The sequence below is a fragment of the Thermobia domestica genome, chromosome 8 (genome assembly GCF_964235325.1).
Source record: "Thermobia domestica chromosome 8, izTheDome1.hap1.1, whole genome shotgun sequence".
NCBI lineage: Eukaryota > Metazoa > Arthropoda > Insecta > Zygentoma > Lepismatidae > Thermobia > Thermobia domestica.
In genome coordinates, this window is record NC_137461.1 from 263596166 (window position 1) to 263614383 (window position 18218).

The 18218-nt window shown below is 36.3% G+C and overlaps 1 protein-coding gene across 3 annotated transcripts in view; it reads right to left on the reverse strand.

Annotated features, from left to right (window-relative positions):
• LOC145693600 (uncharacterized) overlaps positions 1–18218 on the reverse strand; it is a 166662-nt gene that overhangs the window by 14551 nt on the left and 133893 nt on the right. For all 3 annotated transcript variants that reach the window (XR_014132810.1, XM_081769730.1, XM_081769731.1), the window contains exon 3: positions 13914–14249. Coding sequence is in view for 2 of the 3 variants with exons in the window: in XM_081769730.1 (XP_081625856.1) it covers positions 13914–14249 (336 nt within the window). In the remaining variant the exon portion in view is untranslated. The remainder of the gene's footprint in view (positions 1–13913; positions 14250–18218) is intronic.

Below are 18218 nucleotides of genomic sequence, written 5' to 3' on the forward strand. Positions count from 1 at the left end.
GCAGATATAAATGTGTATACAATATTCTTATATCAGTGCTTGAAAGAATTACGACACAAGCCATCCATATGAGACGACCCGCTCGGGAGAGTAATACTCCCGGAAGTACGTTTTTTTCCGCGCGCTACTCTAGACAGCTGTTTTACGCGCTATCCTAGCCAGTTGTTTTAAGTTGGTCACAAAATTTATATCATGAAGTACAAGGGGAACAAAATGACCCTATATCATGGAGTACAAGGGCATAAGTACTACAACTACTTATCTGCATAAAAATAAATAAATCACTTTTTTAAGTATTATTTTAATTTAATAAGTATTTAAAAATGTTAAAAAAAAGTTTCCTGAGGCGGGGTTTGAACTCGCGCCAAAAGAGGATTTTATTACTAGAATATAGCGCTAGCCCACTCGGCCGACAGCAGCAAGTGTTTGTTGGCTGCTATTTGAATGCAACGTGGCAAGAAGTGGATAACGCCAACCATTCAGAAATGTGTTTCTCGTTTCTACTTCCGGGAGCATTACTCTCCCGAGCTAGTCCTCATATGAGAGGCGTTCAAGTATATCCAGAATCTTTTTCTTTTTAATCAAGAAGTGGAATCTGCATTTGTTTTTCCACATAATTCCCTGCTATGGACATTTACCCTGGCGTTAAACTAATACCTGGAAGGCTTCGATATAGAAAGATGTGTCTGTATGTCTGAACCATTGTAGGACAGCCTGCTTTACTTCTTCATTACTGTGGAAATGTTGATCTTTTAGAGATCCAAACAAGTGGAAAGCACTGCGTGATCGTTCGATTCAGTGCACTCTTCAAACTTCTGCGCAGGCGGAAAGTGGAAAGCTGATATGAGTTTAGCGTGCTCTCACTTTTTGCAAGAACAAATGGCTAGGAATTATTGCGTTTACTGTTCCTAACGAGAGATTATACACCTTTGCAATTTCAGGACAGATTGTGCGACGATTGTGAATGATAAGCTGTTGAGCGCGCTGAATGTTCCCAGGATTGAATACTGTGGGCTGGGATTCAGATCGTTACTAACGGACAAACGGCTATTTTTAAAGCGCTTGCACCACTTAAATGTCTTACTGCGGCTGAAAGTATCATTCCCGCATTAACGCTGATGTCATATGTAAATTTCAGCAGGTTTTATGCTCTCTTTCGTTAAAAACTTCATTACTGCACGCACAATGGCGGCTCCAGAGTTTTATATGTAAAAGAGAAGTCACATTGGCAATGGGAACGAAACTGACTTTCCCTCTCCTTCCCAAAAGCTCCCTCGTCCAGGTTTGAGGGTCTCTAGTGATTTTTTTTTTTTTTTTTTTAAGTTTGAAGACATTCTTTAAATTCTGATGGGAGGTACTACAGGTTAAAATATTACAGGAAACAACGAATTGCATGTCGTATATACAGAATTATTAAACTTAATTTTAAGTACTTTGTTAAACATAAAGAATTCACGCTGTTCAAGAAGTGGAAAACAACTTATCTTACAACACTATTCAACTTATTTCCAAAATTTTAATTTCGTAATCGACCCCATAAAAGTCACTCGCTTACATACCCATATGAAGAGTGTTATTTGAAATTCATACAAAATCTACATACTCGTAAGCAATAGTGTGGTAAAAAGCTGCTTACTACTTCATTTCTCGTAAATTTATAACATTTATCATCTTGCAAAAATATGGATATAATAATGTTTGTATGATGCATTGAAATTCAAGTATGTATTCGATTTCGCTCGCTGCTAAAGCAAATGTATAATTCCTTCGACCATTCACCTTAGCAACTAGACGTACAATATATACTATTTAATGTTACACGTGATGCTACCGGGATTCCATGCCGAAGATGCGTTTGGTAACGATATATCTACAAGGAACGCTAAAATATGCACGCTGTTCCACACGTGTACCGGAAACCGAATTTATTGATACTGCTTAAGTATTCCCAGTCTTAATCATATTTTATATGACAATTGAACAAACTCCTCGATAATTCTGGCCTTCAGACTAGTAAAAACAGTAGAAATTTATATTTATGTAGTCTGTTTCTTTTGTAAAGTTTGAAATTTTATTTTTCGAAATTTTGCTATTCTCTAGTTATTGTTTTTTAAATAGTTTATTTAAATTACGAGTATAACACTTACATATTTATCTAGCCTTCGTATGCATGCTTTTACAGTAACATTTCAGATTAAATAAATTAAAAATATACTACAAGAATATTCATTCATTCCTTAAATGCTTTTAAAATGTTACCTACGTCCATTAGGTGTTAAATTCCGAACCCCTAAAGTGCATTTAAAAAGTATTATTTTTGTATCTTCATAATAATTTATATACGAGGATTGTGAAGCAAGCACAATCCTTTATTAAGAACATATTGCGAAGAACACTCTCGCCCTTGAAACAATATGACTCATTCTTCGTCCCGCGAGGCAGAACAGAACTTCCTCCTTCTAATCCCACTATCCTTACATACAACGAGTGACAGAGCTTACTGATGCTACGCCCTATTTCCTGCTTTCCCGTCTGTAGAAAGGAGGTAGGAAACGAAAAAAAAAGTATTGAAAATTTTGTCATTATATTCTGGTAAGGCAGGTGTTTAAAGTGCTGTTCTGTGATAGCATCGTACCTCGTACGTTAGAAAAATCTAAGCCAGAACATATCAGCAGAAACTAATATCAAACATTGCGACTTGCGCTATGTTACTACATCTCTCATAGACTGTCTACAGCCACTATCCTGCTAGTTTCTCGATTTCACGTCTTGTCCTTAGAGGCAAAGAAGTCAACCACTGCTATTTTCACCTCCTGCTGATTAGTGAAATATTATAATTTCAGAAAGTGCGCCATAAACCAATTTAGGTTGTAATCCGAAGGGGCAAAGTCAGGACTATATGCAAGGTGTCGCATCAATTTGAAATCATTAAGTTCCTGAATTTTTTGTTGTTATTTTGTTTCAAGCCGAGTATGGTTTTGCGTTAATCTCTTGCAGTAGAGAGCTTTTGGTATACAAATGCAGGGCATTTTTGGCTTAATTCAACTTACAACTACTTCAGTTGTTCGGAATAAAGGTAGGCATTGGTGGTTCAACGCTTAGGAACGAACTCGAGTGAATAACCCTCTCGTAGCTTCACCACACAGAGAGCATTACTTTATGCTCGAAATGGCCCTGTCACGACCGATTCTCGAAGTTGAGAACTATTTAACCACTGTTTCTGCAGCTTTTGATTTCGAAAAAAAAAAAAATCGTTGCCTGTGACAATCCGTTTCAGGGAAAGTGGATTTTGCAGCTATTGTTGATATACGTCCACTCTCCTCTGGATCTGAGCTGGGGTTAACTCATGTTCGCGTAACATGTTGTTGAGCACTCATTATCACTGCCACTAAAAACTGATTGAATGTACTGACAAAGTGGTGGCCTCCGTGTTAAATAATCCACTTGCATACTATTTTTGAGCCATTTTTACCTTGTACTTACAGTCGATTACGACATATACAGGTGCCTGGTGTTTGGTTTATGGAAATATTTTAAGACTTATAACCAACGTGGTAAAACAAATTCTTTCGGGCAAGCATTCCTTGTGTGTGTGAAACGTTGTTAACACACAAATTATTATTTTTTTTTTTTTTCAAGTATTTATGCTTGCTCAACTAAAGGAAGCATTATCCTGTAGACTTAAATATTGAGTTCTACACCAGGAAACGTGTCAAAGAATTATATAAAGATGTTTTTAAATAGTGGAGTTCAAACAATTGCCAACGAAAACTAGACTTCCATTCAACCCTTCATCCTGTCAGAAGGGACATAGAACAAGCTTAGGAATCTAAGATATTCTTCAATTTTACATGTATCTCTGGAAGTGATCCATCCAACTATTTTCAGTAATCAGGAAAGTTGAAAGTTGTAAATTCTACAATATTGTTGAAATTAAGGCCAGCTATACACTATAGGATAGATCCTAGGAAATTTCTTACTATTTGTCCTAGAGTCAAAATCTCAACGTGTGTGTCATCAGATCGCACGTCATTTCCTATGTTCTGAACGATCCTATGAGATTTCTCTTGTTTAAACCACCTCTATTTTGAAAAGAAAATTCGTAAGATTTCGATTTAAGCGACATCAGGTGAGAGAAAGTGAAAACAAAGCAAGTGAAAATAGACAACTGATGCGGTGTTTTTTGCTAATGTAACTTCTGATCTTGCAGGTCTATTTTTGGTGCACCACTCAAAATAATTATTGAAAAATTATAATTTGTCACTCATTTCCTTATTATTATTTTCTAAATGATTTGCGCTGAGCCACATGAAAACATCTCACGACGCATAAATAAAATTCAAGGGGGTCATCAAAAGCAATTATTGAAAAACTACAATTCTTTTATGATTTGCCTATAAATACGGCATCCGGATGTATAGTATAAAAACTATAGTGAAAAAATCACAAATCAACCTGTACTACGTGGCCAATGAAAAGCACGAATGCTATCTAACCGAGTGAGTGCAGAGCGAAGCGGGGACCGAGCGTTCGAAGATAGCGGCGCGTCAGCGAAAGTAGTGCAAACGAGTGGGTTTTGACAATGATACGTGTTTGAATAGCACCTGTCATGGTAACATGTTAGTAGCGCTCCACTTGGAAACATAAATTACAGGTTCTGTAAATTGTGCAGAAATACACCGGTGGTGGAAAATATTATCACCGGTCCTCTTTTATATGACTCACGTAGGTAATAGTTTCGCAGAAGGAGTCCAGGAGAACGTAAAAAATACAATATTTACAGAAGAAATGCAAGATGCAAGTTTTTAGACCAAACAGAACCTAACCAAATGAAACTAAACTAACCTAATATTAATAGAAAAAAGCGAAATTCTATAATTTTTGAAAATTAAAATGGACTCCTATACTAATATAATCTAATCTACTGTAACATAACCGCAATTAACCTGAACTAATCTAAACTAAAGTAATGTGAACAGAAACTGCCGAAATTGTTACATTTCTTAGAAAAAGTAGCTGGACCTCTTCTGCTAAACATTGTTCCTCACTTATTTTACCCATCGTAAAACACTTATAAACGTTTATATTTTACACTTATAAACGTAAAATATAGGTGTATTACTTCGTATTTAGTTCTATTGCTTGCAGAAAATGTTTCTTTATAAATATGTCTTTTCATTCAAAGTATTGAATTTTACCTATAAATCTTCTAAAATGTGGTGCGCCAAAAATACACCAGCACCCTTCTGATTTTTATACTTTTTTTTAGAGGTATACAATTTAACAATATAGCGCCTGGTATTAATGTTAGTATTACGTGCAGCAGGGGCGGATTCAGGGGGGCGATCGGTCCTCCCCAGAAGAGAAAGCTTTCTTATTTTATATATAAATAAAACTCATCCCAGAGTTTGGAGCTCTTAAAAGTACCTCTAAGTAACAGTATTACACCCCCCCGCCAGAAGTCCGTCCTGGATCCGCCCCTGATGTGCTGTGTAGTTAGCATGGGAATTCATCAATTTCGTACTTTTATTAAATAGAACTATTTCATTATATTGAAAAACGTCATTCGGTCAGACAGGAAAACTCCTCACGTGTATGGCGCAAAACGACAGGATTTCCTGCGAGATATGTCATAACATTTTTCCGAAGATAAATCCTAAGATATTTCCTAGGATTTATCTCGTAGTGTATAGTAGGCCTTAACCCCAAAGTTAGACTAAGCCTAAGCCACTGTTAGTTTTGGCGATACAACGTATAATCTGCAACTGTGCCACAAATTATTCCTAACTAATACAGTGAAACCTCTGAATAACGGACACCAATGGGACGGGAATTTTTGTCCGTTACTGAGAGGTGTCCGTTACAGAGAGGTTACAAAATTTAATTTCTCTCAACGATAATTGTATGCAGTAATATACAGTAAATATATTATGTATGAGCTTAAATACGTAAAATTCAATATGAAAATACTCTATTTAGTACTATTTGAATTACTGGGACGGATGAAGGAGAAATTCATTTCTGTTAAATAATATTATTGTTGGGGAATGTGTTAATATGTTCGTATACTGCAAATCATAATGCGTGTATGGTAATTTTCTTAAGGACGTGTTATCACCCTGTAAAAGATCCATTAATTCACATACCGCCTATACTAAAAGTAAAAAATAGCTTTAAAAAGTATACCATATTATTATTAAATACTGAAAATGTGGAGAAGAAACTCACCAAATTTCTTGGGAAAAAGTCTGCAGTAGTTGTCTGCCGTGTACATCCTACGGACAGTAGTTTCTGTTCGAAATTTGCATGCAACTGTTGGATCAATTGGAGAACTTCTGTTTCACAGCGATTAATGGCAAATTTCTTTAATTATTCACCTGTTTGACACACCACTTTGTACAAAAGAAAAATTTTGCTTTTCCAAAAAAGTGAGAGAGAAAACATTGCTCGTTGAAAAATGTTATTGCAAAATAAACAATGTTTCTTTTGTTATCCATGAAATTGTCGGGAAAGAAAGGCCCAGAGGAAAAAGCACTAAATTTGTTAGGGAAGGGAAGATCCGCATAGAATTCTTGACCATACGACTAACCCTGCATGAGTGTTAGTGCTTATTGAAGATTTTCTAGGATTTCCACCAGAAAGCAGTTTATTGCGGGCAGAAAAAAAGAAGCATTTCAAGTTCAGCTTGAAGTTGTTCTGTTTGATGATAGATACACTTATGGGGAAAAGACTTTCCTGTCTACTGTCATGTCGCAGAACCAAGAATAATTCCTGTCCGTTATGAAGAGGTTATTGAAACGTTTGGGGGTAAAAAAGGATTGTCCGCGTCCGTATCTCAGAGTGTCCGTAAAAGGGAGGGTTTTGTTCCGTAAGAGAACATATATTTTTGCCGGGATAAAAAAAATCTGTCCGTATTATAGAGGTGTCCGTTAAGGGAGGTTTCACTGTATTCACAACTGAGTATCTCCACATTCAATAGAGTACGTTCCTAAATTCTGAGTTAGGCTTAAGCATCTGTACACAACTAAATATCAATACACTACTACTCACGAGATACTTATTATTCTCTACTTCCTCTATCCATATATGAATATCTGATTCTAATCTTGCTCTAATTCTCATGTGATCATATAAACACAATAGATATAGAGATTCCACTACATGAGAGAGCATACGAGATTCCATGAAACCTAATCAATCTTGATATCATTGCGATTCTCCATGATTTGGTTACACAGTATCTATCCTAGCTACCAATATTCTAAATAGATGCATGTGCCAGTATTCCGTAATGTTGTGTGTCTGCATCTTTGTAGCCTCATTTCCAATTAGCGTTTAACAACAACAACAACAACAAAAAAAAAAAAGGAATACCAATCGGGAACGGGATCTTATTGAACGGGAACAAAATGACATACTTGAGTGTAAAACCATAGACAACAAGGAACAGACGAGCAACTCCTCATATGCGCTATTGAAATTAGCAAGGATGTAATAAAATAGAGGATCTGCCCATACAACAAAATCGTAAAGCCAAACGTCACAGCTTCGCCACACCTACTCTGCCCACTCCGCGCTACTAATATCGCAATGTTTCGAGCCAACAATCATGGCGGAAACGAGAGTAGCCAATCAGATGAGCCGACTCAGACGATGCTCGGTTGTTTTTCTGGCTTCATTGAGTTCATATGATGAAAATACATATGGGCAGATCCTCTATTTTATAATATCCTTGGAAATTAGTTTGTGTCCTCTGCACGGCAAAAGAGCAATCAACGTTTGGTGGAGAATGATGTTCCGTCGTAAGTGGAATGGCGCTGTCATCGGTTTTCGAAGGTGACGTCACAGGTTATCCTTGACCAAGCGCATTCTTTCAGTCTTTCGCAGTGTTGCCACACTTAGTACAATTGTACCAAATTCAGCCCTTTTTGTCATTTATCGGCCCGTTGGTACCACGCTGGCATTTTCAGCCCCTTTTGTGAAAACGTTGGTACAATTCTACCCGATTCAGCGGTATTTAGGAAATACTTATCACATTTTCAAAAGTGTCAGTACTATTACCCTCCTCCGGTCGTGAAATAAGCAAGAATAATGTGCAATAATTTATATTTTAACACACGAACTCGGAGATGATTGACTTGTTCCTCGTTTTATATATTTTTTCATATATGACCATAATACCGTTTTGGTTTGTCGGTCACTTTGAAATAGAGGCGCGTTTGGGTTCCTTATTAAATACATACCAAAGATGGTAACTGTTTTCCCTTTTAAAACCCATAACTGCCCGAATTAATTTTTTCCTGATTTTATAATATTTTCAGTTACGTTTGTTCCATATGATCGTAGTAAATGTGAAAATAACGAAATTTTTGTTGTTATTGTTGTAATGTATTTACTGTGAGCCGTGTCACAAAATTCCACACACAAAATCTCCCAGGCATAAAAAGTTATCCCTATTTGCGTGTCCATATGGACACGCTGGGAAGTTATGGGTTAATTTGCGGCCTCTGTTATACACCCTACATGCTAGTGATGAGCGCAAGAGTCTTGGTCTTGCAGTTTTTGCAAGCGTCTTGCATGAAAGACCAAGACCAAGACCAAGACCAGGAATCCTGATGCAAGACCAAGACCAAGACCAAGACCAAGACCATACCTGCAAGACCAAGACCAAGACCAAGACTCTTGCGCAAGAGTCTTGCACAAGTACCGGCACGATGGTAGAGCAGTCATGTGTGGTTATACGGGTCCCTGGTTGGATCTTAGCTTGCGCCATGGGAACTTTTTGGTGGGCAAACACCGTGTGCGTAGGTTTTCTCGGGATTTTGATGTTTCCTCCTACTTTCTTCATTCCACCATTTCATTCATTTCTCATCATTGCCGTCTCCTTTAGCCTCGATGTATTACGTGGGACGTTAAACTAGATATTTCGTTTCGTTTCAAAACATATTAGTGGTGTTTTTCTTCCAAAACTAAAGAGAAATGTAGTATTGAACATTGGTAATACCGTACACCATAGGTGTCGACTACATGGGTATGGCCTTGGCTCCGAGACTCAAGCATTCGTTGGAAATTTTTAATGTGTACTCATAAAATTAATATTGAAATAACATTTTCATGACATTGACAAAACTTAGTACATGTGACCGCAAGTTTGATTTCATGGGCGGATGCTTACGTTGAATAATTGTCTATCAATATAATTTTTAGCCTCCTTAGGTATACGACACATCGAGGATTGAGCGATATAACATTATACTACAACAATAAATCTATATTATAAAATTGAAAGTGGCTCTTTTTGTGACTCGTAATCTCTTGAACCACCTGACCGATCTCGATCAAATTTTCAACATAGATGGAGTTTGGGCCTGGGAGTGTTTTCGTCATTTCACTTTGACAGTAAATCTTAGGGGAGGGGAGAAGGGGGAGTTATAAAATAATAAAACTAAATAACTTGAACCAAACGAGCAATCCAATTTTTAACATAGATAAGGTTCAAGCCAGGAATGTTACATGTCAGTTCACTTTGACGGAGCAACGTAGGGGAGGGGGAGATGTACAAAAATCAATATGAATAAAAATAAAAGTGACTAAGTTTGTGACTCAATAACTCTTGAACCGATCTCAATCAAATTTTTAACCTGTATGAGGTTCTTTCCTGGAAAGTTTTTCTAGAGTTTATTTCACTTTGATGGTAGAACCTAGGGCCGGAGGAGGGGAAGGGTATATATATATATATATATATATATATATATATATATATATATATATAGATAGATAGATAGATAGATAGATAGATAGATATAGATATAGATAGATAGATAGATAGATACATACATAGATAGATAGATAGATAGATAGATAGATAGATAGATAGATAGATAGATAGATAGATAGATAGATAGATAGATAGATAGATAGATAGATAGATAGATAGATAGATAGATAGATAGATATAAACTTAACTCTTGAACCACCCAAACGAACTCGATCTTATTTTCAACATAGATGAGGATCGGACCTTAGATGGTTTCTGTCATATCACTTTGACGGTGCAATTTAGGGGAGAGGGAGAGGAAAGATATTTAAAAATGATTGAAAATGACCGACATTAAAATGGAATTTGTAGTTTTGGGGATCGCTGAGATAACCGATACTACTTCCGGTTCTGTTTAAATCAAAATTGAGCCCCGTAGCTTAGCGGAAGGGAGGGGAGATATATAAAAATGATCGAAAATGACGTATATTAGTGTCGAATCCATAGTTTTTAAGGTCGCTGAGTTGAATACTGAGACTTCCTGTACCGTTTACGACCAAATTCAGACTCGTAACTTGGGGGAGAGGGAAATACGTAATCATGATCAAAAATGACCAAATATTAGTGCCGAATCCATAGTTTTCGGAGTCTCTGACACGAACAGTGTCACTTGTGATACCATTTAAAACCAAATTCAGCCCAGCAACTTGGGGAGGAAGAGGAGAGAGAAACATAAAAATATCGAAAATGGCCAATATTAGAGAGCGCTTTACTAATAGTAAAAGAGTGATTGACTAACGAGTTATTATTATTATTATTATTATTATTATTATTATTATTATTATTATTATTATTATTATTATTATTATTATTATTATTATTATTATTATTATTATAGTTTAACCCAACCAAGTGGGTACTTGATGCTAGTAATCCATATTCACAAGTGAGACTTCAAATAACTTGGAGTTTGATGCCGTTATTTTGTATTTCTAATACAGGTCAATAGTATTTATATAAATTGAATTTACACAAAAGACATAGACAGTTGAGTCGTTTTTAGTTTTCACTCAAATTATTCTAAAATATTAAGAGGTTTGATTATAATAATTATTATTTTAATTTTCTCCCTCTCTTTTTTGGTCAATATTGCTAAACATATCATCATCATAATAGCTATTCTGCCATTATTGGCAGGTTATTTGCTTCAACAGACAAGGTTCGACGTTCGGTGGTCCTTAGCTAGTCTCTTCGTCTTGAAGTAGCAGTTTTCTGTTTTAATACCTTCCTTCAACTAGTCTGCTTCGCTCCCTCCCTCTCTTTCCTTCCACAATACTCTCTAGCACGTCCCTCATAATACAGTTCCTCCTCAGCCAATATCCTAACCAGTTCCTCTTTCTCCTCTTAACAATATTTAAAATTCTTCTTTTTTGCTCCTACTGCTATTATTTCTAACACCTTCTCATTCATTTTCGTTCAACACAGCTAATTCTCTCCTTTTTTCTCCATGCCCATGTTTCGAAAGTTGGCAATTTTTTCATCGCTTTTGCGTAATGTGAATGTTTCTGCTCCATAGAGTACATATTGGAATCAGTAAAACAAAGTTTTAATATTCAATTGGAAGTTTGTTTAATACAAGGATTAGCCAATCGTGGTTGGAAAGAAAAATCTGACGCCTTTAGAGTGTAGAAATAATTTTGCAATTCATGATATTTCAATAATCTGTACCGTCTGATTTTCTTTCATGCGTCTCAGGAATAGCCTCCCCAGTTTGGGAACCATGGAGTGTTGGATCTCTTAAAAAATATAAACATATTACGAAACGTTGTGATTTAGGTATATCTTATAAGTAGTAAAGTAGTGGGCACCCATTAAAAAATAAAGGTCATCAAACATGTGGTACACTATCATCATAGATACACGACGTTAAATTATATTACATTTAGAAACATATATTGTATTTCCGTTACTACTGGTGCTTTGTAGAGTTTATTATCCCTTATAACCATAGTAAAATTTACCTATGAAAAGCTTGAGATTTCTTAAATGCAAGACTTGCAAGACTCTTGCACGCAAGACCAGGACCAAGACCACGACTGGGTGTGCAAGACCAAGACCAAGACCAAGACTCGATGTGCAAGACCAAGACCAAGACCAAGACCACCCCGGTCTTGGTCTTGGTCTTGCATATGCTCATCACTACTACATGCGAGAAAAGTTTCATCTATTTCCACGGTTGTTCGGGAACCGTGGCTTATTTGGATGTATCTAAAAGTAATTTTTGAAAGGAGCACTTTCTTGATTTTGACTCTTGGAGGGGGGAGTGTTCTACAACTTTACTTTTTTAGTTTCGTTATGTAAGCCATGTATTATATTGGTATAAAATAATGAATTCAACCCTTTTTTGTTTCAATTTGGTACTATTTTTCAGCCCACTCCAGAGCTAAGACTGTGGTAACACTGGTCTTTCGCATGTTACGTCAGCATGAGATGCAGTTCATGAAGATTAGCCGTACTAAATAACTATTATAATTTTTTGGTATCTTTTATAAAAGCAACTTTTTGTATTGTGCTTGGATTCCTTTGTTGATATTTTCGTACATCCTTATCGAACATTATGTTAAAATAATTATACAAACTAACGGTCAAACACAAAACAAATGGAAAAGCATACCATGCTTTCACCCATCATGTGCTACTATATTTTAGAGACGGTTATTTTCGAATTTCCAAGCTGCTGAAGACAGATCAAAGAGTTAGTTCTGTCGTTGTATGTTAGAGGCGCTAAGGTTCGCCTTGTTTACAGTTTTTCGCGGAGTTTGTAGTCTGATGTCCATGAAGTTAGCAGGCCACCTATGGCATTGCAGTCTGTATGTTCTTGTCTGTGTGAAACCTCATGCAAAGGATAATTTTTGAGAAAACGTAGAAAAAAGCAATTAATTTGCAAACCTAAAAATTGATATTGCACACGAACCATGCCAGTTATTTAAGTGAAACTGATCCTGCAGTATATCGTCATTAAGCGCTTCATTATGTTATACTGCCATGATGATAATACATGATATGATAAGGTATAATCTAAAATTATCATTAATTCTTACATTTTAATTTCAGTTTAATATAAACATTAGCTGAATCTGCTCTCTACACAGTGCATCATTCACATATGAGAATGAATCTCCTTGTTATTTTTCACATCTGTTCATGTCCCTTTACAGACACAAGTGAAACATGTCTTGATAAAAGTCGGCAAGCAATACCATAAAGAGGAGATTTTTTTCGATTATTTTTTTTTCAATATCTCCCATCGTTTGCAAAATTTGAGCCTACTTCCGGTTGGAGTTTCTAATTCATGTATGATCAGCGTTTTCTTTCTTCTTGCTTGCAGTATGTAATGAGCAAATACATTACATACACAATTAATTATAATGTTAGTGATATATAATGTTCATTGGACAAAACACTCCAAACAATAAAGATTTAAAGGATTCCTACTATTTTGCCTCTGAAAAGATGATAAGTAATTGTAAAATACTTCCACTTATAAATATATATATTGATAGAACTAGACTTTTATAAGAGAAAGAGTACAGATAAAGTGCAAGACCAAATTTTCATGCTATATCAATCATTTCCCTATTCAAGTGGTAGAGTTTTATTGAGAAAGTGTACAAATGAATACTGAGCTACGCTGCCGTGTCGCGACAAAACGCTGTAACTTGAGTTACATTGTTTTGTCGCTATAAGCATTTTTGAATTTCCCCCACCGATACTTATGTTCACCAGGCCCAGCATTGAGCTGAGTCAAATACTTTTAAAAATATACCAAAGAGAATTTCGATGTAAGTAAGAAATTAGCCGGTCTGTAGCGACTCTATGGCTCTTTTTCCCAAAACTGCTCTGCCAAAGTTACAGCGTTCTGTCGCGACAGGACAGTACGAAATTTGGGAGGCGGTCCGGACCTGGTGAAGCTTCTCGCGGATGCGTCCCTGTTTACTAGAGTGGGGAACAAAATGTGAAAAAAAAACACTCACATTATTTTCCTTCTTCCCGCTAGAACTGTTAGTATTGCAATAGTGATATAATCTCAAACAATTATTTCCGTTCATGGTTATCTATATCCAGGAAAGCAAAAACAAAAACACGAAACTCTTACCTACATCTTTTCTAGTATTAAGCTTGGCTGGTCGTCCTCTTTTCTTCTTCAACGCTGTCGGTTGATTTTCCTGAATAACACGTTGTACAGTAATAGGAGATCGTGAAACAGGACAATTCATTTCTTGGGTGCAAACAATCGTAGAACTCTGACAGGATTCTCCATTCCGACTACAGCAATCATTTGTGGTTGGATTGTGTGGTGATAGCGGTTGCAAGAACGGAAGATGTTTCTCTTTCTGATTTCCTGTTCTTCGTAGTTTATCAACAAAAAAGAGACTATTTTGGATATTTTGTGGTAGAGAACGTTCACTCAGTCGAAGCCATGGCACTAACTCTGTAAACAAAAGAAATGAGTTATTTCGCAGTTTTTACAGTTTACTGATCACAACCTAATTTGAAGTTATGACTTGCTTCTTAAAGCTTATTAAGGTTGGTTTAAAGGGACAATTTTTACCGATAGATGTCACTACAGTCTTCGTATCTCTCCCATGTATCTTTTACTTTTCACGAAAATGTACAATTTCTTTTACAAATTTCAATGTAGAGACTTCAAATTTTTAGAGACGGAACTTCATAACCTATTAAAACGAATAATCCGTACCGATTTTTCATTTAGAATTTTCTTCATTGTTGAAATGGCTTGATTGTTGAAATGGATATCCAAACCTTTAACCATGGAACTGTTTCAACAATGAAGAAAATTCTAAATAAAAAATCGGCACGGATTGTTCCTTTTATTAGGTTATGAATTTCCTTCTCTAAAAATTTGAAGTCTCTACGTTAAAATTTGTAAAAGAAATTGTAATTTTCGTGAAAGGTAAAAAATACATGGGAGAGATACGAAGACTGTAGTGACATCTGTCGGCAAAACTTGTCCCTTTACACTAACCTTAACGGGTAGAATACGACGCCATCTTTGTTATTTCGCTAATTGAGTTATATGGATAATCATTTCTGTGTTTTCTTTGGAGTGAACTGTAATTTTATCGATTGCTTTTTCAAGTGTAGTTAATGTATCTTTCTTTTTCAAAATTTGTGGTGGACAACATTGTGTTCGTGGGTTTTCTCAGGGTACTCCCGTTTCCTCCCACTCTTTCATTCCACCAATTTTTCCATCATCAATTACTTGCCTTAATCATTGCCTCCTTTAGTTTAAAGAGCATAATCGTGGGACAAAGATTTCATTCCATTTTCATATTTTTTAAAAAATTCATTTGAATTATTAACTTCCGACGTAAGCATACGGGAGTCTATAGTTTCACTCCAGGTATGCGTGTGTATGTATGTGTGATACTTTATTTCTCGGTAGCTGTTGGCCTGATACAATCAACATTTGGTGGAGAAGGAGCCCATCACCTAAAGAATAAAGATCATTATATGTTTTTGGCCAGTAACAGCCTAGGCTGGGCTGGGCTCGTCTTGTATATGGTACTTTATTTCTCGGTAACTACTGGCCAGATCAGAATGAAATCTGCTGAGCAAGTAGCCCATAGTCTGAGGAATAAAAATCGCTATATTGTTGGTCGAGCCTATGGTACTTTTTTTTCTCTGTAACAACTGGCCGGAAATGAGCGAAACTTGGTGCACAAGTATACTATAGCCATGGGCACCCGAAGAAAATTTTCTAGGGGGGATTAAATCCCTGGTTGATATATTACATTTGGTATTTTTTATTTGTATTAAGAAAATCCAAAGAAATTTAATACATTTTCGTGAGGCCGGGGGGGGGGGCTCGAGCCCCACCCTGTCCTCCCCTTTGGGCGCTCATGCAAGTAGTCCATTGTCTAAGGAATAAAGATCGCTATATTCGTTGACCGAGCTTGGGCATTAACAGACTTTGATCGGCTGGGCTTATATATATTGTATATGGTACTTTATTTCTCGGTAACTACTGGCCGGAAATAAACGAAACTTGTGAACAAATACCCCATTGTCTAAGGAATAAATATCGCTATATTTGTTGGTCGAACATGGCCAGTTACAGGCTCGGATTAATTTAGTCGCCTTGTATATAGTACTTTATTTATCCGGTAAATAATGACCGGATCTGAACGAAATTTGGTGGACAAGCAGTCAATCGTCTGAGGTCTAAAACTCGCTATATTTGGTGACAAAGCTCGCCCAGGGAAGGCTCAGCTCAGCTTGGCTGGCCTTATATATGATACCTTACTTGCAGTTTCTATGGAAGTTAATGTTAAAATGGGTATAAGGTGTAACAGAGACTGTGTTCCAGAGTTTTAGACGCCGGGAGCTTCTGAGTTTGTTTTACCTGGGCTTGTATAATAACTTAATATTACTTAAACTAAATTTTCATTAATAAATATTGAATTATACATCACTGAACTTACTTTTCACAAAACAAGGGATCTTTAAACAGATTTAAAGAAAACGTCAATGAAATCAAACCATTACGTAAAATATCAATTCATTAAAAAAATAATATTTATTTGATGGAATCGCGAACAATACTTTTATGGTCTTAAACCCAATTCTTCAATTTACTCCATAAAAATATCCTTATTTGTGCTTTTTATAAAGGCATTGTTTTAATATTTTTTACTGTTATTGACTTTTATTTCTTTGTCATATTTTCACAGTCAAGTTATCGGATTCTATTGTAGTTAACAGTATGAAACCTTATTCACGAAGATCTCCTAAATGGTATACTGTACGTACCAACTTCTGTATATTGTTGGTTGCATAACGGAAAAGGATATATTGTTGAGAACAATAATTAGGAACTTCATTTTAGGGAAAAATGGTAAGCTAGAGCGATAATTATGCAAAAAAAAAAAAGTATTGTTATCGAGCTTGCGTATTTGTATAAACTTTCAGATTTCTAGTTAGTATGGATTGGCGTGAAATTTAACTGCAAGGTTTGAATCTAACAAAAAAATAAAGTATTAAGAGTATTGCAATAAAAAAGAAAAGAAATTAAATATGTCAGTTTAACGTCCAACGATTATGCCTTTTAGGTTGAAGGAGACGGATGATTAGACAAGTGAATGATGATGAAAGAATTAGTGGAATGAGAAAGTGGGAGAAATGGGAGTACTCCGTTAAAACCCAAGGACACGGATGTTGTCTATCACAAACTTACTTGGCCGGGATCGAAGCCGGGACCTCACGCATCACGTAAGATATGCGTGTAATAAAGAAGATTTGAATTGATTTTCGGTTTTAGGATCCTGGTCATCAGCGAGGTTGTATGAGATGTGGACCTATAGCTTAACATGGGATCCGAACTGCATGAGCTCCCACCGAGAATCGAACCCAGGTCTCTCACATTAAAGGCGCGTACGCTAACCGCTTAGCTACGAGGGAGCTCGTAATAAAAAAAAGAGAATAATACTTCCGTATGTAAATAAATGATCTAGAAACAAAGATGTCAGGTACTTAATATGCTTAATTAAACTGTTTTCGCATTTATACACGATGACTGCAGGAGACACCGTAGTGTATTGGTTACAGCGTTGGGTTCATGTTTACGTTGTCCCGAGTTCGATTCCCAGTTGGGGCTTCCCAACTTTCGCCGTCCATCCAGCGTCGTGAGGCAAACTGGGGAGTCACGTGAAAAAGAAAACGTGACAGCCACTAGGTTTAGAAAGCTCCTGATTCGCCTGTTAGGGACAGGGCGTCGCAGCGCGCTGACCAAGCGCTGGTTTCTAGGTTGGACGTAGTTCAGCCCGTCGCTAGCAGATGGCGCTAGAGCAGGCTTAGGATCACAAATGGGCCGTTACGCTAAGTGTTTTTTTTTTTTTTAACATGATGACTGCATATATTTTTCTATAGAAAATTGGCTGGTGCCTGTTATCCCATACCGGAAGAGAGTCGTCTTCTTCAAGTCTTGCTTAAAATTTACTTGCTTCCTAAAGCTTAAATTTGTATTTTATATAAATACAATATTACGTAAATTACATACAATAAAATAAATAGGAATCTACATATCAGAGAAATTTTCACAAAAGAAGGACCATTTTTACCCAGTAGGACACTATCCCAATTCATTAAAAAAAAAAAACTTTTCTACTTAAAAAAGAAATGAAATGAAATTTCGACTGCATCTTTCCAGAATTATGCACCGAGACTAAGGGAAATAGTGATGATAATGGATGAACTGATGGAATGAACAAAAGGAGAAAACGGTAGAATCCTGAGAGAATCTCCACAATCGGTGTTTGTCTACCACAAAGTCTACTTGGGACGAATCGAGATCTGTACAACTTAAATACCGCAGCTTCCTCAACTTCTCCATTTAAATTAATGATATGAAAAGCACAGTATGTGGTGGGTACTCAACAGC